This window comes from Oryzias melastigma, linkage group LG1 (assembly GCF_002922805.2).
Source record: "Oryzias melastigma strain HK-1 linkage group LG1, ASM292280v2, whole genome shotgun sequence".
Classification (NCBI taxonomy): Eukaryota; Metazoa; Chordata; class Actinopteri; order Beloniformes; family Adrianichthyidae; genus Oryzias; species Oryzias melastigma.
This window is the reverse complement of record NC_050512.1, coordinates 5,418,408-5,441,512: the sequence shown is the minus strand read 5'-3', so window position 1 is coordinate 5,441,512 and position 23,105 is coordinate 5,418,408. Positions and strand designations below refer to the sequence as shown.

Below are 23,105 nucleotides of genomic sequence, written 5' to 3'. Positions count from 1 at the left end.
TTTGTGGGGTTTTTTTTTTCCTGAGGGACATCAAACCATTGGTGCAATTAGAACTAAAATGAAAACAAAAGCCTAACTTTTGAAATAAAAATGTTACATTTTAAAATATAGATTTATTTTCCGTCAAATTTAAAGCATGTTTTTGTCCAGATTCCATGTTATTTTGTTCATAATGAGGCAGATTAACAAGATACGCCATGGATCTGATTGTGGTACGGCACTTCTGTCAAATTTTACAGCCTTTTGTGGCCCATGAGTCAGAAAGCTTACCCATCCCTGGACTAAAGGTAACTGTAGAAGATGACTCTTGTTCACTACAACTGCTTTTTGAATGGAAAAGCTTATGTAGATACAAGGAAACATGCAAATGTGATTTACGTACAGAAATGTGGACAGAAATGCTTTTCTTCCAAAAAGAAAAATGAAAATTACTGCAAAAAAGCAAATCTCAAGTACTGATGTTGTTACTCTAGAATTTTTGACTCATTGTCAACTACTATGAAAATAACTTGTTTGGGATTAATTTCAAGTTAAAAAGAAAATCTACAAGTTTTATTTTTTAGTTTATAATACACTTTAGTAACTGTATGGAATTAGTACTTGCACACAATTGATTGTAATATTTATTAGGGGAGGATGTGTTGCAGGTTAGGATGATCGAGGACAGAGATGCTCCACAAGTGAGATGGAAAGACTGAAGGACAATATTGAAGAGCTGCCTGGTGAATATGGAAAATGTTACAGATAACAGAGAACTGGTGGATTTTCTGGAGCAGGAAGTGGCATAAATCAGTGAAGATGGAACGAGAAAGACATTGAGAAAGATAAAGAGTAGAAAGGCAAATTGGTCCTGACAACATGGCGTGATAGTTTAGAAGTGTTTAGGAGAGATTAGTAGAATTTAGGAAACAAGAACTTAGAGGTTAAGAAGATGCCTTATCAGAGGTGTCATACGGCCCACGGGCCACATCTGGCCCACCAGATGGTTTAATCCAGCCCACTCATGAAGAGAAACATAGGTAAGGATGTTGATGGAAAAAAAAAGCAAGTTTCTAGCCCATTCCTGTGGTGAGTTATGGTCACTGGCTGTGTTGCCAAATTCCACCACTAGGGGAAGCAAAAGAAAAGGAATACTAGCATAAGAAAAGATCAAGAAATAAACAGTTTATCTTTGCAAATGCGTGCCGCGTCTGGGTGAGATGCAGTTCGGTTCCCTAAAAATGATCAGGTGTGACATCACAATGACCAAAATGGCGTCACCAAAAAGATAATAATAATAGCTCTAATAATAATAATAATAATGAGTGATTAGGCTACTAGGTTGTTTGAGGCATTTTTTACAACTGAGAAAAAAACAAAGCTACACATAACAAGTTGACCATTGGTTATTTTGCTATGAAGTTACTGGTTTGGCCCACTTGAGTTCAGATGTGTTGAATGAGGCCCCTGAACCAAAATAAAATCGACAACCCTGCCTTAAAAATGGAGAGAAAGGAAATGAGTCCCATCTTTTAAGAACAAGGAAAGAGTTGTGGAAAATACTGAGGAATAAAGCGGATGAGTCACGCGATGAAGCTATGTGGAAGAATAATGGAAGCTAGACTGAGGTCAGGAGTGAGCCATTGTGAGCAACAGTACTGATTCATGCCAAAGAAAGAGAAACACAGATGCAATAGTTGGGCTGCTTCTGGAGAAGAACAGAAAAAGACAGAATACGTTGCATTATGTCTTTTACTGAATCTGGAGAAGGTCTATGACAATATATACTGTATATAGAGAGAGAAGCTCTAGTTTATATGAATAAATCTGGAGCGGCAGAGAAGTATGTCAGAGTTGTGTAGGTAGAGGTGGTCTGATCCAAGGGTCAGCTTTGAGCTTCTTCTTGTTTGCTGTGGTGATGGACAGACTGACAGATGAGGTTTGACAGGACTCTTCGAGGACCATGATGTTCGTGGATGACACTATGATCTATAGGGAGTGACTGGAGGAACATCTAGAGATTAACATTTTTTTGTGTGATACGTTTTAAAGGGCTTTAGGCAATGATAACTATAGAAAATGTTTTTTTTTTAAATAATACAATTCAAAAATAAAGAGGACACCTAAAACAAAAATACCAGTGTGCTAATTAAGTGAGTTTTATCTTTTCACACTACAAAACAAACATGAGCTTCCTCTAGAACACGGGCCCCCAAACTTTTTCTTGCGAGGGCCACATGATTGTTTTCTTCTCTGATGGGGGCCGGGGTCAGTTTGTTGGCTAACAGAAAAATCGTAACAATCACAGCATAAACATTCATGGGTTTCCAGAAAGCCACACATGGCCAAATTTAAATAATTCAGTTCTGTAATTTTACAGAAATAATTAAACCAATTAATAGTCTATGCTCACAGTTCTGACTGCAGAAAAAGTCACATTCTATGTGTGTCTCGGTTGGCCATATTGAAAAAAATAAATAAACATGCGTCTATGATAGTGTTTGGAGGGCCGGATCCGGACCGCAGGTCATAGTTTGGGAACACTTCCTCTAGTATGTAAAAAATGGGTGTGAAACCACAAATCCTCTGTATCACAAATTCTAATGAAAATTTTGTTCAAATTTGCTATTAACAACCTTTGAGTCAAACAAATAAATGGACATAACAGACCGCTCTCTGACCATATTGACTTGACTGCTGCTGTTTTGGAAACAGAACGTGTTCTTGTGAGACAGAGCTCCCATCACCACTGATCCATTCCCGTTTCTCCACACAACTTAGATTACATCATGTGGCACATGTCTATACATGAAGGAGCATTTTCTGCAGTCATATGATACAGTGATGTTGCCACCGTTTATGTATGAAGTTCCTAAAAAAAAAAAAACTCTCCACAGTCTTTTTTTAACCTGAAACTTAACAGCTGAAGAACATGAATGATCTTTGTTGGGTAAGTTAAGCATTTACGAAGTCATTGAAATGAATTATGGGTATTTGTAAGGTGGTTTTCTATGCGGCAAGCAGCTTACATGTAAAAATGCGGTGTTCGACACTGCGGCATCCATAAATCAGTATGTAATCTACGAATGTATCTGATAAGGAGGTAATCACTACAACTTGTTGAAAAGGACCACCTTAATAAATAGTGTGAAAACAAATTGGAGTTTATACCTGTAAAATCTATGAAGAATTCTATAATAAGACTATACAGCATATATGAGGCATTTAAATACAGTTGATTTAATTGAGAAATATTAGGATTACACTCCATTAAAGTCAACAGATCAATAAAACTATAGGAATTGAATATATTTCCATTAACAGTTTGATGAACACTCACCCACACCTGGTTTAACCACGAAGACTGGCGGAAAAAGGTTTCATGAATTCCTGTCAGGCATTTCTGGCGTTCCCTTCACATTGTGCGGCACGTCTCCATGCAGAGCTGACACCGTCTGCTGCTCGTCAGACCTGCCCTCCCAACCACGTTCACACATACCTGTCTGCTCTACACCCAAAAGCCGGTTCTCTCTCTGATGCAAACGTCATGCAAAATTTCAAAAGATCGTCAGATGGACAGATAGAAAAGAAATACGAGTTTTCATGGGAGACACAGATAGGTGTAGATTTTCAGTACCTTGTTGTTCTCTGAAACACGGACGTGGGCGTGTGTGAACTTGTGTTTGTGAAGCTATGACTGCAAAGATATTTTGTCTTTCTCTTCCTTGAAACAATACTCCAAAAAAGTACATCGTTTTAGGTTAAACATTTCATTTTGAACCAAACGACCTTTTGATTTAATGCCAGGTTGAAAACAACAAATAAACAAGGGTTATTTTAACCACCATCAGATGGATAAATTTGTTAATCAAATGAATTTCTCTTCCATTGAGAGACATTTTAAAGTGTGGGATCCAGGTGATCAAAATAAGGCTGCTGATCACTGTCACGCAGTGCAAATTCACAGCAACATGTATGCTTTTTATATTTGTGCCAAACCTATTATTACATAGAAATACTCTCACACATTAAATGAAGTCAAACTACAATTCATAAACTTTAAACTATTAATTAAAAACTTAGTTAAGTCTAAAGGATTCTAAAAATGTATAGAAATATTTTAAATTACTCTTTATTTGATACATTTGGGAAACTATAAATATATAAAAATTAAGCAAACAAACATTTTTAAATGTTACTGAGTATTTATGAGATAAAAGGTTATACAGTTATTTTTTTTTACATTTTTAATCTTCAAATTGGACACTTTAGAGAAAGGTGGGTGGGAATACACAGAAAAATATAGAGGACAAAATTCAAATTGTTACTGTTGGCAATGAATGTTTACAAAAAAAATGCTGGATTTTTTAAAGTAAAAACCCTTAAACACACAAATGGACTGTTGCTTGCATAAACTTGCACAGACCCACATAAAACAACATTCTAGTGGGCCTTATGCGGCCCATTGAACTATATAAAACTATATAATCTGGCCCACAAAACTAGGACAGTGATTTTGATTACCCTTATAAATGTTTTATTTTCCTTGTAGTGCAGGTCTCTTCCCACAGATGGCGCACCACAAATAAATTCACCCTTATTCAGGCACAGAAAGTTATTCTGCATTCATGTAATCTTTGAAGATTTGTTGTTTTTCAGATATTCATGTGTGATTTCCAGGTCGGACAGTCATTTTTCCAGTTATTCCAACACCACATGAGCGCAGCATTTCCCTGAAATTGAGTGGTGGAAATGGCACTAAAATGAGATCAAAAACCACAGTTTTGACCTAAAAATTCCAAAATGTTATGTTTTAAAGTAATTTTCAATCAAGATTAAGGCATGTTACTATCGACACCCTGTGTTATTTGTTTCCAAAACATGCCACAAATCTGCTCCTGATCCGACCCTTCTGTCAAATTTTAGAGCCCTTAGTGGCCCACAAGTTGCCCATTCCTGGTCTAGACTCATAACTTCCACACATTTTTGCATTTACCATCATGCACCCAAACATGCACATGATATGACTGTACACATGCAAACATTTGAGCTTTTGTGTGCGTGAGTGTGAGCTCTAGAGATTAAAAAGATGTCACTGTTAGAGCTTGAGACATAACAGAATATACCCCAATGTCTGGCTAACCAGACATCCATATTTCTCTTGTGGACATTTCTTTTAAATAATTTGAAATTAAATTTAAAAATAAAGTAAACTTGTTACATTTAAGCCAAAGTCAACTGCCTCTAACTTTTGGTTGCTTTTTCCCAGAAGGATCATATTCAGATTTTTCTCTATTTTTTTCACAAATTTTAACAGCAACATCAAACTAAACTGAGCTTACAGACAATAAAGTGACAAAGATATAAGTGTTTTTCTTCAATGTTGTGGTTGATCTGAACGTCCCTGATCAAAATAACTCTTAACTGTGGGCGCCTTTAACAGATCCCCTGGGCCAGAAGGGGATTTAGGACATCTGGAGACAAGCTGCTAGACAAGCAGCGATGCCGGTTGTTCTTTTAGACTGGAACTTAAGGGTCAAACAACAAAACTCTGTCTGAGAAGAGTTTGGATTTGCATAAAACAGCTCCTCCCTGTGTGCAGAAAGGCAATTGCAGTTAAAGTTCATGAATGAACGTGAACACATTTATCTAACAGAATGTAAGACAATATACTTTTCCAGTTTAAATCAGATATACATGTATTTTTATAAGTGTTGGCTAGTATTTGTTTCTCTAGCTTCAAATGTATTGAAGGGTATCTCTGCATTATAATATATTTATTATTATGAATATCTGTATTAAAATGAATGCAAAAAAAAATTATAAACAAAAATATTAAAAAGCATAAGATGACAACACACTGAAAAAAATAAACATTGGATCAATTAACAAAAGTTCTGTAATTTGTTACATTTAAAATTATTAATTTTAATCAAATTAAAATTTTGAGTTGATGGTTTACTCAACATAAAAATGTAATTTAATAAAAATTTATATTTTTTACATGTAACAAATTACAGAATTTTCGTTAATTGAGTCAATGTTTCAGTTTTTACAGTGCATATTGCAGTATACGGAGTAACATTTGGGGATTTTTTTATTTTATTTTAATCCTACTCTGGACATTTTTTTTTATTCCTGTAGATTTTTTCTTTTATTTCGAAGTTTTTATGCAAATTAATGTCCTATGTTGTTCTCTGTCAAGAGATAAATTATCAGTAGGTGTTTTAAAACCAGTCAGATGAAAAAGGCATCTCTATATTCATGTTATTGTAACAACGAACAAAAAAATCTTCTTTTTTTCTTTATTACATTTATTATACAGGTCAAATCAATGTACTTGTTTAACTTTTAACAATAAAACAAGGACTAAAACATGGTTTAATAATTTAGTAAAGGTTTGGTTTCATTCATCACTACATTTATAGAGATCGCTAGGAATAAACCTTTTCTTGACTTCCACTCTGAAAGGAAGATGTAAGTTTGTGTGATAAAGATGGAGTGTCTGGTTTACAACTGGAGACGATTTATTCATTCTTTACCAACTTTTGCAGCAAAGTGTGCTGTCAAACTACTCTTACAAAACAAGTTTCTACCCTACTCATCTGGTTAAGGGCCACATGGATGATCAAAGCATCCAAGAAAAAAAGGCAACGGCTGAAAATGTTGCAACATTGTGCTGCACCACAAAGGGCATGGCCTCTGTAGGAGCTAGACTTACAGTGTGTTACCTGTACACAGACTTCGGAGTAACTATACTAGTCTCTTAAAATGTCATACATTAAAATATATGAAGTTCTTGAACATCTCTCTTCACAGGTTGCTTATTTCTCCTAATATAATCAGTCATTTTATTTATTTTTTGTTGCACTTTAAAAAAGATATCCTTGGTACTAATCTTTTTCACCATTTAGAGTCATGAGTTAGCCTATGTAGCATGCTATTGGCCTGCAGGATGAAGCCAAAAAAATCCCAAGCATGCAAAATCCGCACAGAGGGGTCCCAGCTGGGACTTGAGTTTAAGGCCTTTCTGCTGTGAGGCAAAATAACTGCACCCCATGCAATTTGAGATCATACATAGTTTTCTCTGACATCCCAAAATGCATAAATATGTCTCGTGTGCTTTCTGTTTGCATGACTCTACAAAACATTGTTCTTTTTCTTCTCTGCAGTGTCACCATGGGTTTTTTGTTGGGGGTATTCCTGCTGGCCTCGACTCTGCCGAAAGCCACAGAGGCTTTCACTGACGCCCACATCAACATAACAAGAGAGGTTATAATGGAAAAAGTGACGGAAGTATGTCGAGAGGAGTTAGAAATTGATGGCTTAGACTTCAACCCCAGGGTAAGCTGCAAAATGAGAGTCTTACTCATACTCACTCATCTGAACAGAACTCCATCAACACCTGGTAATTCCGAATACTTTTGTTCTTTCTCCGGGGTGCACTACTCAAAGTGCTTTACATAAACACATCAACATTTTAAAAACACGTCTGGAGCTCCAGGTGGCCAGTACCAGGTTGAACAGGAGAGCTGGAGCTCCTCTGACGAGGATGAGCCAGAGTTCACTCCAGTGAGCGACGAGGATCGAGTGTAGTACGCTTTCAAGTCTCGTTCTCGCTACAACCAGAAACGGCTGCTGTTCAGCCAGTTCCGCTACACTCCAACAGAACCCTGTGCTCCTCAAGAACCAGTGTTCCCATACCCCAACAAATCATCTCATCAGGGCAAAGGTTCAATGAAAGGAGGCTGTTGAGGATCTTTGTGGTCTGTCTGTTTTTGGTGAATATATTAAACTGGTCTGAAGCTCAAATAAAAAAAAATAAAAAAAAAACATTAAAACAAAGAACAAGAGATTACTCACGGAAAAATTTTAAAACAATACCCTCAACCCCAACACACACACACTCATAACACACATCGACATATTGCCACACCACAGTAAGGAAGAAAATAAATAGTAAAATAATGGAAAGTAGAAATCTGGCTTTGTACTGCAGTGAGGAAACAATATTTTTGGGACCTGTCCACACTAGTGACCCCCAAACAAGTTCACAGAGTACGCTACCACAGGACCCCCCAGATGTGAGCAAAGAGCCAGACCCCGGAGATCCCACTGCAGTGACCCCGTTTACTCAGAAAGGTCAATCACTGATGTGGAAGATCCCTGTGAGGGAACACTGGAGTTAAAATGTAAAAGGAGTAAAAAAGATTAAAAATAAATAAATAAAGACAGACGGACATGAATAAGTAAAAGTAAATTAATATCCATCAGGTAAAAAGAGAGCATGAAACAAAATATCACACTAACCGTCTCTGCGGCCCTGAGGCTCTCTGGGAGGCTGTTCCACAGACGAGGTCAGTAGTAAGTGAATGAGGCCTCGCCGTATGTTTTGGTTCTAACTTTTAGATAAAACTAAAAGGCCTGAACCAGAGAACCTCAGGGTCATACCTTAAAATCATATCAGATAGATATGAAGGCCCAATACCATAAAAGCATTTGTAAACCAATAAAATAATTTTGAAATCGCTAACATAGCTACTGTTACAGATAAGTGATAGTAAGTGTTCTTGGTGTAATATTGTACAGCACCTTCTAGCAGTCTTGGCTGTGTTAAAGTACTTTATAAATAAAGTTGATTTGATTGACAGTATACTAATATCTTTGTTTCTTGATTGCAAATTACTGATTACCTGAGATACTGACATGAGTTTAATGCATCCACATGTACTCACAACTGACTGTTTGTTGTTGTTTCTGTTGTAAACACGGCGTAAAGGTGCAGAAATCTGAAGATTTCCCTGCTCTCACACATTTCTCAGGTTTAGGTGTATGAATAAAATGGGTCTACTACGACCCTAGATAATTGCTGTTTATTCCAATCCTTGAACTTTAGGATTCCTCACCTGAGGAGCTGGTCCAAGCTTGTCTGGGGCCAAAAGCAAAGGGAGAGGTGTCCAGCGCCAAGTTTCACAAAGCCCTTCGAGAGATCTACTACTCAAATAAGCTTATTGATCGAGACTTTGGCAACAGGTAATTGTATTTGTATTTTTATCTCTTGTTAAAAACAGAATACCATGTCAAGCACAATGCAAATAGAAAACCACTTTTAAAAAGACAAATTCAAAGTTATTCCAAAACAATTTTGTTTCAGCTCTGAAGGAAATTCATAGAAATTTTTTAATTTAAGGTGTTGGTATTGATGCTTAATTACTGAAAATAGCAGAGCGAAGAAAGCAGAAACCACTTATTGTGTGTGAGAATGGACTTTTGGATGCTCAAATTAGCCTGGAGTCTGAGAGCAGTGTGCTCTGTTGGTTAATACTGTAAATTTGTAGAAAAGAAATTTAAACCATGTTATAAGATAATGGTACAGTTGCCACTCTTCAACTGTACCATTGGTTTAAACTGCACTGGCGGGTTTTAATGCATCTCTGCCAGGAAGATGATGGTCTCTGGAGGGCCTCATGAATTCAGACCTGAAAGGAAGATATGGTTCTATCAGTGAATTGTTCTTTTCGAATATGATTTTGCCAATACCTAAAATTAGATAAATTCATTGATTCACTTTGCAGTGCTCCACATCACTTCAACTCTGAGGCCTTTTTGGAGGGACGCGGTATAATAACGGAGGGCATGGGAGCCATCAAGGCCAACTTGCGGTTGGGAAATTTAAAAGCTGCCAGGGAGACTCTCGGGAGAATCCTTCACACTCTGCAGGTGACACAAACAAAAAGGAAAATGATTAAAATTGAGTCATTTTTAAAACCCATAAAATGGGTTTAAAAACAATTAGAAATATATTTGAGTTAGTAACTGGCTAGATGATGTTGAGGGTCTACTGTGAGACAGGAAGATCTATGTTTCCAATCCAAAGTCACATTCAACCAAATCCTTAAGCCACATTCCTAGCCACATTCATTGTGAATGCACCATTAGATATGGGTTTAAGCCACCAATTGACCTATAAGAGCAGCTGTGAATGCAGGTCCCTGCTGCTTAAGGGAAAGGGTCAATAGTAGTGAACAAATCCCCCATGCTTGGATTTAACAAGTAGAAAATTAATATATTTTTTGAGTCATGATAACAATTAGAACAATTTTGTTTGTCTTAGAAGAACAAAATCCATTGTTTGACACACAATTTGCTATTAGAAAGCAAAAATATTTTTATGTGTTTTTGTTTGATGCATTTACAGGATTTTTACAGTCATAGTAACTGGGTAGAGCTGGGAAGCACAGAGCCTTACATAAATCTAATCCGCCCCTACCTTCCCTTGGAAAACTTGGCAGGTGCGTGTCGGTCACACTGAAAAATGTATAGACAATATCTATGGACAATATCTGTTTAGGAGTACAAGTCATTACTAAATAGACTGTTAGCCTGATTTCATTGATAGAGAACCAAGTAGAAAACTGTGGTGAATTAAAACTTGTGTCATTTTACACAGGTGTAAACACCCCCACATGTCGTGACTGTGACAGTGGAACATGTTCTAACCCAATCCTTCCCAACATCCTGAAAGAGAAGAAACTCACCTCAGGCTACCTTGGACTCAGTTCTTCTGTAAAACCTGAAGGTAATAAGGAAAATAAAAAGACCACATTTACATTTGAAGTATATGAGAGGCAGTGAAATGACTCAAAGAAAAGATTAAACCACAAAGGTCTGAAAAAGGAGAAAACAAGGAGGTGCAACATAGAATAGAAAATATCTATTAACTCATGTCAACTCAAACACACTCGGCAGGTTCAGATTAATATTTTATCAAATCCTGCACAAGTTTATTTCTTCCGACGGAGTATTGGGGCCAGTTTACAAGCCAATTTTTTTTTTTTTTTTTTTTATTAATTACAACTTTAAAATTCGTGAATTTACAAGGAAACAAGTCATAACTGTTAAAGTACGAGAATAAAGTCGTATATTTATGACTTCAAATATTAGAATATAATTTTTTTTGTAAATTTACAAAATTAAAAGTTGTAAATTTATGAGAACAAAAAGTTTTAAATTAATAAGAAAAAAAGTCACAAATGAACAAAACAAAAACCAAAGTTGTCTGTTTATCAGAACTGAAAGACGTGGAGCATCTTGTAAAGCTTTATTACCAGATCTGTGTCAAAAACAAAGAAATTCTGAACCTTTTAGTGACCCAAAATCAAATTATTATCAGTGAGGCTGATTTTCTGGGGTTTAGTGTCGATAATGCACAGTTTCATATGTGAAATAAAGAGCTCAGAGACACACACTCACATAACCAGAGGCTCATTAGCCACCTTACATCATGTCTCTGTGTCTGTCTTGTGCAGAAAGAACACCAAAGAAGAATGTAAACAGTGTTGCATACGCCCCCTACTTCAAATGAAATGTCCTGTTTCAACACAAAAAAATTTCATACATTTACAAGATTAAAAGTTGTACATTTACTAGAAAAAAAACTCGGAATATAACTTTTTTTGTGGCCCTAATACTCCATCATAAAAAATCAAATAAATAAAATAACACATATGCATTAAACTGAGGTTTTGGGCTGTGGCAGGTAAATGCAGCCATGGAGGTGAGGGCGACCAGACTAGCAAAACAATTCCACGAGGAGGCATCAATAAAGATGAGCGTCGATCGGACAATGAAGCCCTCTTTGACGCTGCTGTGAAAGCTGCCACAGAAGCCACCAGTCAACTACTGGAGGACATCATCCTGACTGCAGGGAATGAAGACTTCCTGAGGTAGGAAAAATACCCATCTCCTCCTGTCTCAGTATATCAAAACAATGTTCTTTAAAGAAAAACCTGACATGTATTTTAATGTTTCCTACAGAATGATGGGGGTGGCCCGTGCAGCTATCTTGTCTTTTGTTATTGACACCACCGGAAGTATGTCAGAAGAAATTGAAGAAGCCAGATCTGTTGCTTATGAAATCATTGATAGCAAACAAGGAATGCAGGATGAGCCCTCAGAGTACATTCTGGTGCCCTTCAATGATCCAGGTATGAAGTATTTCTAAGCTACAGTGCATGTTTTAGTGCTTGCTTCAACAGTAGGTCTCAGTGTTACAATCAATAGTCTTAATACTAGTTGGTGAAAATAATGGCAGTGGCCACTGTCAGTTTTGGCACACATCATTAGTGCTATATCTAAGCTTTGTGTCAGTTGTCTGTATTAATCAAAAGATGGGGTTAAGGTTACTTGAGCAATCAGATCAGAACTGGGCACATGTGCTGAGTCTTCAATATGCGCAGGGACCACAGACTTGCATATCCTGTATATCTTTTACTCTCCTTCATGTGGACCTAACCTGATATTCACATCTCCATTCAAGATTTTTCTGTTGGGTTGGAAACAAGGTTCCTGCATTCTGGCCCTACTGTTGGGTCTCTCGAGCAAGCTTTATGAACCGCTTTTACTTCAAAGACAAAAACTATTGTACCCAAAGACATAGCTGTTTAGGTGCTCAAAGCTTCTGTGGTTTTCATCTTCTGCTGGTGATACATTTAGACATTTCAACCCTTTGCTGTTCTGTCACGATATCTACTTTGTTCAAGTCATAACCCTATAACACTGTGACTGTCACTGGTGACAGCTACATGACACACGCCCTTTCAACTACCTTAACTCTTCGACCATTTAGATTCACTTTATTGAGAATGGGACAATGTATATTAATGAACATTAAAACAAATGTAAATATGCCAAATTATAAACGCAGGCTAATTTCCATTTGACGTCCCTTGAGAGGCTGATGTTAAAAGAAATGACACAGAGTTAGAGATAGACAGTACACATGAAATGATAAAACACAAGTACAAGACAGTAAACTAAATAATACAAATAAAATACAGATACAATTTGAACAAATAAGTAATGTTTAAAGTTGGTGACTGCACAATTGAGACTCCAAAAAGCAACAGTTTCAATTTTTTATTTTTTGTTTTGTTTTGAAGTGACAAAACGTGCACTCTCTTTTCTTATAGGTAAGCTTTTCGAGAAAGTTGAACCCTGGAATGAAAATACATTTTATACGAAAAAAAGTTTATCCTAATGGGACCTCTCTCCCTCCAGCAGCCTGAGTTACTCTGGAGGAGCCTCTGAGTGATTTCTGCTCAATGAAGTCATTCATTCAGTGGTGGTAGTGTGTGTGTGTGTGTGGGGGTGTGTGGCGGGGGGGGGGGTCTGAACTATGTATGGCATTACATAGTCTTTAGTTGTTCAAAATATTTAGTTGTTCAAAGTTTGTATTTTTGCAGAATGTGACAGTGGTGGTAAAAACAAGATTTCTTATCAAGGACCTTCAGTTTTTTTTAGCAGGATTCAAGAGGTCTAAGAACAGAGGAACAGCAAATAACCAAGTTATTGGTTAAGATTTCTAATGGTTTGCAGAAGATATATCCTAAAACACAACACAGTTTTTTAAATATAAAAGACAACTGGAAAGGCTTTTGGAATAGCTCAGTGGGACTTAACAATATAAGAATTTGTTGTAGAGGTAAAATTGTCAAATATCTCAGCCCAATTATTCCTTATCATTTAATTATCTCATTAAATGTCACCTTTTTCCTGTTTCCCTGGTATGGAGAGTTTGTTCAGCATTCTCGCTCAGAATCTTTCTCACAGGAGCTCCATTGTTTTGCCAGCAGGGGCTTCCCTCCCCCACCTTCACCCCTTTGACCCCCTCTCACTGAGGCTATGGTTTCCGGGGGGGGAGGCTGTTTTAGAAGAATTGGCAAAAGTAAATTTGGGGATTTCTTTTGTAATGCTGATTTTTTGTTGACCACACCCACATTCCTGATATGTTTATATAGGTCATTTCATTGTTTGCAGATTATCAAATAGGATACCATCTAACCTTACCACCAAGGAAATTTGTTTGGTGGTGTGCCCTGTGTGTGAGTGTGTCTGTGTGTGTGTGGGTGGTGGTGGGGGTATTGGGTATCACTCAGCTAGATCCAACAATAAGCATGGAGAGCAACCAGCAATGTTTTCTCAATGCTTTCACTCCAAAGTTGTTATGTATTGGCGTGTGGTTAAGGAGCCCTCCATGTTACTTTTTGACATTTTGTATGTCCCCAAGTCGTTTTTAAACTGGCAGTTCCCAAATCACGGGTATCTCCGGGCCACGAACCAGAACTGGTCCAGTACCTTGACGCATAGTGCACCGGTATCCAAACCCAGTACCCTTAATCCTAACTCGACACCGGACCAGATAAGGTACTGCACTTGAACTGATACCAGATACGGTGGCAGGCGCAAACTGGACGCGGTACCAGATGCAAACCAGTACAAGGTTATTGTTGGGGTACTGGGTTAGGGTACCGGTACTTGACGCGTCCCGAGGACCGGTGCATATCCGGTATCGCATCCCGAGGGTTGCAGACCCTTGATATTACGAACAGCCAGCACGTCAAAAGAAGTCGACTTGGGGACACCCAAAGTGTCTAAAAGTGAGTAAGGGGCCTTAACCAAACATCCATATGTGATGACTTGGAAATGAGAATGTGTTGGTTTGCTCAACCTGAAGTTTTGCTGTCTAGTCAAACTGGACAATAAACTTGTTTTATACAACTTTTGTTCTAAGCTTCTTTTTGTGGTAAATTGTAGATTTTGGACCTTTGTTCAGAACAACAGATCCTGAGAAGATGAAAACAGAAATTTCCAAACTCAAAGCAAAAGATGGCGGAGACACCCCAGAAATGTGCCTGTCTGGAATTCAGGTATAACACTGGTACATCAGTGACCCTTAAAAATAAATCACATTATATTTGAAAAGTTCATTTTTTATTTTTTTTATTTATTTTTATTTTTCACATGAGATTATGAAAATGTACTTTTCATGTCATTTCCTAAGTTGGCCCTTACTGGAGCACCTTCATCATCTGAAATCTATGTTTTCACGGATGCAACAGCCAAAGACATTGCCCTCAAGGACACTATTGATGCTCTCATAAGCAGCACCAAGTCATCGGTAAACACTGGCCAAGTCAGAATAATGGCAAATGTTCTCCAAGTCCAAAGACGTGAGAAAAACCTTTAACTATTATTTTTTTCATCAGCTATCGTTCTTTCTGACCGGAAACGCTGGGAGAAGGCGGCGGCGTTCTCTTGGAGAAGGTAGCTTTGATGACTACAAAGATTTAGCTTTGGCATCTGGAGGTCAGGTCATCCAAGTTTCAAAGTCAGAGCTGCCTCAGGCCACAGAGATTATCCTTGACACCTCAACTTCTGCTTTGGTAAGATTGTTGCAATTTGGAACTAGCCCTAAACTGGCTGGAATTGCTAGAAAAAGTGAGAAACCCCTTTTTATTGTTTTGCTTTTTCTTCAGGTAACAGTTCTGCAACGAGCAAGACATGCTGGAACTGATGAGACCTTTTCTTTCATGTTAGATGAATCACTGAATAATATCACTATTTACATCACAGGAAAACTGAGCTCTTTCACACTCACTAATCCTACTGGTAACTCAGCTTTCTCTCGATATGTATCATTTGAAAAATAATTAAAATTGTTTCTACAATATTTGTACCCTTAACTTTTACACAAATGTAACATTACAGGTGTGAGTCAGACTCACAATGAGGCCAATGGTAAACTTGGTAAATTTCATACTGTGGGAAACCTGTGGAGAATCCGTCTTAATGTCGACAGACAGACAGGAACATGGCAGATTAACATCAAATCCAGTGGGCCATACACACTTACAGTCAGAGGTGAGATTCTGTATGTTTATCTTGTTTTGTCTGCATTGGGATTTGGTTTGACTTTCAAGGTAAGGTGTATCTCTTCCTGGTGTCGTTTCAGTGATGCATTGCTGACTTACAAAAAAAATCTTCTTGAACAGCTCTATTTAAACTTCTTTTTATTCTTGTTTTTGTTAGAATACTCTCTTTCTTTCTTGTTAGCCACTGAGGGACATTTTAGCTTAGCTGGATCTGGAAGCAGACCCCAGCAGCTGTAGGGCAGGTGAAGGATCACTTCTGATGGGTAATTACCATAGACTCTATAATAACAACTGGACAAAACAAGCGTTGAGGTTCCCTATAGAAGATGCAATACCTTTGGCCGTCGCAAAATCATACCAGAGCCTTCACCGTCACTTTCTGATACATCTGCAACCCAGCAACAGCGAATAGTCCGAGTAGGGCTGAGTCACTTTTTGAGAGGAATTACTGTCAACCAATCACGACTGGGCTTGTCCAGCTTGTTCAATGCTGTCAATCAAATGTTTGGGGAGGGGGGCAGTGGGAGCCACAAGCTTTCACTGTTGGTCAGTTTAGAATGCCAAAAAAGAAAAAAACAAAAAAGATTGTGTTAGCAAGGAAGCATTGGAGCAAGAATGATTATTCTGACAAATAAAATGACTGAGAAATAACTATCTATTTCTCAATGGAAGTCTATGGGACTTTGTCCTTCTTGCAACCCGCGGGTACTCCCTTCTTGGAACACGGAAGGAGGGCGGTTGAGCTGTCCATTGATATTCATGTCAATGGTAATTACCAGAAAGTGGTGGTGCCTTTGGTCAGACAGCACCCAATCTGTTTGAATTTCCAATTGTTAAATTGCTTTTCCCCACTACTGAGAAACAAATCTTAGACATAAGCAGTTTCATAGTCTGGAACTTGGCATTGGGGACACCAGTGACCATTATCAAATGCATTTGTGGGGGACGAATGAGTAACATTAAATCCCATCTGTGACTGCTGGCCAAGGATAAAAATCAATTTTGTGAAATTCTTTTTCAATAAGGCAATTACACTGTAAAGGAATTAGAAATCAACAAGGTTAATGTTTCTTTGGTGTGGAACTTCACAAAGACAATGTCAAAGAGGTGGGAGGAGAAGGAACCAGACCTTCGACCAGAACTTGACAACTAAGCCTGTACCTTTTTGCCATGGTTGACTCACATGAGCAATTTCTATCCATCCATCCATCCATCCATCCATGGGGCTTCTGGAGCCCGTCCCAACTACTGTTGGACAAAGACAGCATACACCCTTAATGTAATTTTTGGAGTATTGTGAGTATTGTGGTTAATAATCCAACAAAGAATTCTAAACAATATTGATATAAACAATAAACATTTTTATTTGTGTTAGAGCAATTGTTTTTCAAACCACTGCTGACCTGATTTAAGTCAATATTTTAATTTTCATCTATATATATATATATATTTATTTTTGGCCACTGAATACCACAAAATATGTTTTGTCTCCAGCGACAGTGCTGTCAAAATTGTTTGGGATTAATGTTTTAACCAAATGCTGTGCTTGTATTTCCAGGTCAGAGCACAGTTACTTTCATCTATGACTTTGTGGAAAGCTTCTCAGGACCTCACCCGGGGTATGCACCCCTCAGCGGGCGTCCACAAGCAGGTACAGCAGCTTCTTGCAGAAGTTCGTTGTTTGTGTCAAAATACATATTTATGTCTGTTTATTATGAAGAAAATATTTGAAAAGACAGGAATTGGTGAAAGTTTTATCCTTTCTTTATATATATTTTCTTCAACAGTTCTATTTGTTTCATGGCAGCATGATTTCTGCTAAGCCAGAATCCTTTAAGATCAAGTTTTGTGACAGTCAGAGTAAATTTGATGGTTGACTTAATTCCATATATATGTCTATGATTGAAATATTTCTCTTTGTCTCATTGAAAAAAAACAGGTCAACCTGCCACACTGATGCTCTTAGTGACCGGTAGAAATGGTCCGTCCTCAGTGATCGTCAAGGATGTTGACCTTGTTAAGGTGTCCGGTACAGAGTCCATTACCAGCAGTAAAATAAACAACATAGGCAATGGGGACATCCTTGCAACGGTTGATGCGGTTCCTCAGGGGGAGTTTGTGATTACTGTGAAAGGAACTGACAAAGTTTCAAACAGTGACTTCCAAAGACAGTCCACCACTCGAATGTCCATCTCCGAAGTTCATATCAAGGTTATCCTCTCTTCTTCATAACTCTCATGCTTTAAACAGTTATCTAGTCATTTCATTTGTCTATGTTTTACTCACTTTCATTTATAAAAAAATAATGATAAACTTATTACCCCAAAAAATATGATTCCACCAATGGAAACAACTAAAATAGAACTTATTAAGCTTTAATCTATCATTAAGTATGAAAGAATGTTGACTGAAAGGTAAAAATCAATATATTATCTGCTTTCTGCTGCATTATCTCTTCAGGCTGTGGTGGACAAAAGTGTGGAGCCAGGAAAAATCGTGACCCTCCCCTTCAGTGTCATGACACAGGGGGGTGGTGGTTTGTACACCATAAATGCCAGAAATGACCGAGATTTCCCCATGGCCTTCCCAACCAGGTGAAATGAAGCTGGATGAACTGGTTCTGTTCTTAAATACCAAACAAGCCAAAAGACTTAGGATAAAAATAAACTCTATTTCTTAGGCAACATCAAGTCTTAGCTTAGTCCAAGAGTTGATGAAAAGTAAAAATTGGGTTACCATCTGATAAAACTGATGTATTTAAATGTTTTTAAAAGTATTGAAAAAATACATTTCTACGATTTGGTGAAGCCTAACTTACTGTATTAGGAAATGTTTGGAAATGAGACAATATGTAATGATGAATCATTTTAAGGCCAAGAGCAATCTACTAAAGGTGGAAAAATGAAATATTGTGATGTCTTCTACTGTATTTAACATTTATAATCCGTGAATAAGCATTTCTGTCTCCTCTGCCCTCACAGCCTCACATTAACATCTGGACTGTACACTAATGCCACACTGACTGTGACACCACCTGCCAACACACAGTCAGGAACAGATGCCACTTTGACAATTGAGGCTAAATCCTCCAGTGGTGCTGACTCCAATTTCATCATCCTGAGAATGTCTGTTGTCACCAAGGTAACTAAAAATATTCTTACATAACATACAATATTTTTGGATAAAGACAAATATGACCAATGTAGCGCTTATTAAAAAATATTTAAAGAAAGGAAAAGCTCTGGTGATGTTTTATAGATATAATATCTTAAATTGAGAAATCTTTACTTCAGAACTTATCTTTGTAGTAGTTTTAAAAGTCAGTGTTTAAAAATAAGTTAGACCTTTTAATATTGTCATTAAGCCAAAATGTGACCTGGTGCCACAAAACTGCTGTAATGCTTGAACGTTTTGAGACCTAAATTATATTATCATTAAAACATACTTATTATCACTTTTCATTTGAATTCCAGTTCAAGGCATTAAAAAGCCAAATGATTAATTTTAAAAATAATCAAGTTCAATTTTAGGGTCATCTAAGTTAACTTTACTGTATATCATTGCTGATTTTCAGTCGCATGACCGGCAAGTCTTCCTGGAGAATTAAAAAACAGCCCAAGCTGAAGGTTTCAGTTACAGAGTGACGAAATTCAGTCTGTTTCCACTGGCTGTGTTTTAGAACAAGTTCAGTCATGTTCTAAAAACAAAAATACAACAAAAAATTAAGTTTTAGATTCCCATGACTAATTTCTGACATATTCTTGGATGAACTGGCACCTCTTAACATCCCTTCAAACTAGCAGAACTTCATTATTATGGTCAATAGGGTCAGTTATAGACCATGATATACCATATGGTCAGTTATTATTGTCAATAGGGTAGATGTTTGTCAATAGGGCGGGGCCTATCTGCAGGGACACTTATCCACACTCCAATGCTACAAACGTACCTATTGGTTCCAAATAGCATCACAGACACACATGTCACACATACACAATACAAATGCAGTTCATTTCCCCATACTTGTACATACAAATAAATATGTCGAGATTGTCATTCCATCATGCATACTATTTGTGCAAAAGTGAGCTGACATCTGTTCTCACGTAGTGTGTGTTCTACTGTGGTGGCGGATTGAATGTAAAAACATGGGGACTGCCTGTTCCCCCCAAACCACGGCCACCGCCAAAGCAGCAGTGGTAGCCGGGGGTCCCCCAGACACCTGTGCAGGAATCTGCCTGACAGGCAACTCAAAGTCAGCCACTTAAGACTATGGCTGGAAGGGCCACTACAGGGCTCCCCAGGGCCAGAGAGCACGGGGTCAAAGACAGAGCGAGCCTCTGCCCAGCCAGACAACACCCCTCCATACTTGCCAGGGGGGCCAGCACAAGACCCTACCAGCTGGAGAGCCCCCGAGCCCCAGATGAGCAGCCCACCACCACCTGGGAGTTCTGAGCATCCCCCAACCCCAGGCATGAACCAGGGCCCCCCACAGGAGACCCACTTCATGCTCCTGCTGACAAGCATGGGCCAACCAGCTTCCCCCAATGTTGGAGTTTTGACGAGGTCCATAACTTGGAGGCAAGGACCAGAACGACCACCACAGGAACACAAACACCCCCAAGCTGAGATGTGATGCGATCCCGGCTCATGACCTACTCAGAAGACTCCAGAGATCCCCCTCCCTGCATGGTGTAAGGATCGCAAGGCCTGGGAAGCCAACACCAAAGGAACATAGCTACCCCTGCTGTGGCTAACAATGATATGTCATAGAGATGGTGGTTGGCAGAGCAGTTTAAAGGGTAACACAATTAGGCAGTTAAAGGCTGACCACTCTCAGCCCAGATTTGAATAATGAAAAAAAAGGGGTGGGCTGAGTGAGGGAAGTGTGGTCTGGATCTGTGATTGACAGGTTAGCTTGAGGCAGCGTAGTCAAGCTGCAACTTCAATATGGAGAGGGATTCAGAGAAACGTGATACCAATATCTCCAAAGAACTTTCTTTGGAGGTTAAGGATTTTTCTCCTCCATCTTCTTTCCAGGCAGGCGCTCATGGTTCAGACCAAAGAAGACCCTTGTGGTAAAATGATGCTAGCATCACAAGCTAATAAAGGGTAACCTATTAAGCAAACAATCCCAAGTGAAACGTTCATTGCAAATCCATCATCAGGGCAGAGTTCACTGGATACAATGCAAATTGCACCAAACTACTGTTGTCTAACTTCCAAGTCCACTAGAAAGTTGTTGAAGACAGTAGATTTTTGACCACCAAATACACCTACGAGCCATGCTAAAGCTAACATGATAGCAACCGACTGTTACAGAATCAAAGAAGGGCGGGGCTTTTAAACTAGGGCTGCAGAGCATGATTACGTGAAAATTCTGAAAGTATGTGGGACTCACACTAGTTGACCAATCACAAAATTCCACTGTAATACTTCTTTTCAACCTGTAAGGGGGCAGCACACAGACAGTTTTAGACTATCATTACAGAAATTAAACAAGTTTATTTTTAAATTGTCAAAAACGTGGCAACAGACAGCACTTTTAAAGCCCCATTTATAGAGATCGACAGCCAAAGAAAGTTAATTTACTATTTGGTTCCCTTTAAAGACAGCTGAACATGAGTTATTAATTGAAGAGAAGGCAGTAAAGTGACAGGGCATGGACAGAACATCGTTGGTTCATATTCTTTTTTAATGTCAAGTAAGTCATTCCTACAATTTAAATCAGACCCTGCGACCAGCCTGCTTATGTCTCTCTGTTACATTGCATTGTTGAAGAAAAGCTCCAAAGCTCTTTATACAACAAGCTCCATCACTTTAATCCGCACCGCCGTCCCTCAGAAGGACTGGAGTTCAGCCAAGTTGAAAAGCTGTTTTTTATGATCTCCCAATGGCAAACAAATCCTTAATCTTGTCTTTTCTTTGTCCAGATTACAGATTTTTTTCTCTCCACAGTGTGAACAAATCACGATAAAAAACGCTTTACAGGCATCTCCAACCCTGTTCCTTGTGAGCTACCACCTAGCTGGTTTTGCAGCTTCTTCAGTAATTGCTGATTGGCTGGATTGAGTGACCCCAGTTTTTGATTGACTGAACACACCTGATCCAGGTGACCAGTAATTATTGAAGCGATGCTGACTGCAAAACAAGCATCAAATAGGATTGGAGACCCTTTGGATACTCACCTTAATAACATTAAATGCATATCAACTGGTTAAAAGTTGTGAAATTTGCACTTTTTTTTTTTTTTTTTTCAGATTACAGATTTTTTCCCTCCGCAATGTAAAGACGTCATGGTCATGGCTGATGATTGTCCGGAGGATGTGTCGTTGTGTGCGCCCTATCGGTGGGAACTCTCAGCCAACCTCACTGATGACAACGGCACAGGAATCGAAAGTATCTCCTTGCGTCAGGGTAATGGAAACCTCTCTCACACGGCGCTGACTGATCCTGTTGTCCAAGCGTTCTACAGCGCCTCCTGCTGCTCGCAGATTGTAGAGTTTGTTGCTTTAGATAAAGTTGGAAATGCAGGAAGGTGTTACCGTTCTATAGTTCGCTCAGGTGGCCCTCCTGCTCTATCTCTGTCACTACTGCTGTGGCTTTGCCTGCTGGTCTCATTCTTCTCTGTGAAACCTTGACATGTTTGGTTATACTGAGATACATACTATTAAAAACTCTATTCTTGCAGCCAAATCCTAATCAGTCAATGTCAAAATAACATCAACCAGTTGTCCCCTTTAACATAAACAATCTCTTTCTGTGTACAATGTGTTTTTATTTTTTACATTGTTACCAGCATTATGACGAGAATAAAACCTTTGTTGGAAGAATACAGAAAACATCAATGTCTTAAGTGAGAATATTAAAATATGAGGCATGTTCAATCTCAATATATCTGCAATGACTATACAACATTGATGAGTCCCATACTACATGATTTATCAAAAAACGCACAACTCTGTTCACAAAGTTTTGTAAATTTTTAAACTCACTGGATATTGCTTTACCAATCTCTGTGAATGTCATTAAATCCATAAACATAAACAGTCTGTTTCTTGTTTTTCTTTTAAAAACTCGTTATCATGTTTGAAAATGGTTTGTTTGGCAAGCAGGAAACCAGGGTTCGATTCCCAGGAGACGCAATGAGCAATTAATTAACAGTGCTAATGACGTATTAGCATAATCCAGTGAGGGTTCTTAGCATTGACAATATAAGTAGGAACTGGACTGTGCAACTCCTCCCTTTTTGTGTTACAAATAGGAAGTTCCTGCCGGTTGCAAGAAGGCCAAAGTCCCATTGACTTCCATTGAGAAACAGGCAGTTATTTCTCAGTCATTTTATATGTCAGAATAATCAGTCTTGCTCTGATACTTCCTTGTTACCATGTGCTTTCTATTCCTACATTTTTA

At 38.3% G+C, this 23,105-nt stretch overlaps 1 protein-coding gene across 1 annotated transcript in view; it reads left to right on the top strand.

Annotated features, from left to right (window-relative positions):
• LOC112157802 (von Willebrand factor A domain-containing protein 7) overlaps positions 1-22,739 on the top strand; it is a 43,777-nt gene extending 21,038 nt beyond the window's left edge. The window contains exons 2-18 of the mRNA XM_024290817.2: positions 7,152-7,323; positions 8,876-9,012; positions 9,555-9,699; positions 10,178-10,271; positions 10,430-10,558; positions 11,519-11,705; positions 11,797-11,966; positions 14,575-14,687; positions 14,822-14,938; positions 15,027-15,203; positions 15,297-15,429; positions 15,529-15,681; positions 17,251-17,343; positions 17,632-17,903; positions 18,153-18,286; positions 18,674-18,833; positions 21,953-22,739. Of these exons, the coding sequence (XP_024146585.1) occupies positions 7,159-7,323; positions 8,876-9,012; positions 9,555-9,699; positions 10,178-10,271; positions 10,430-10,558; positions 11,519-11,705; positions 11,797-11,966; positions 14,575-14,687; positions 14,822-14,938; positions 15,027-15,203; positions 15,297-15,429; positions 15,529-15,681; positions 17,251-17,343; positions 17,632-17,903; positions 18,153-18,286; positions 18,674-18,833; positions 21,953-22,333 (2,760 nt within the window). The 5' untranslated portion in view covers positions 7,152-7,158 and the 3' untranslated portion in view covers positions 22,334-22,739. The remainder of the gene's footprint in view (positions 1-7,151; positions 7,324-8,875; positions 9,013-9,554; positions 9,700-10,177; positions 10,272-10,429; positions 10,559-11,518; positions 11,706-11,796; positions 11,967-14,574; positions 14,688-14,821; positions 14,939-15,026; positions 15,204-15,296; positions 15,430-15,528; positions 15,682-17,250; positions 17,344-17,631; positions 17,904-18,152; positions 18,287-18,673; positions 18,834-21,952) is intronic.
• Positions 22,740-23,105: the final 366 nt, after the last annotated feature.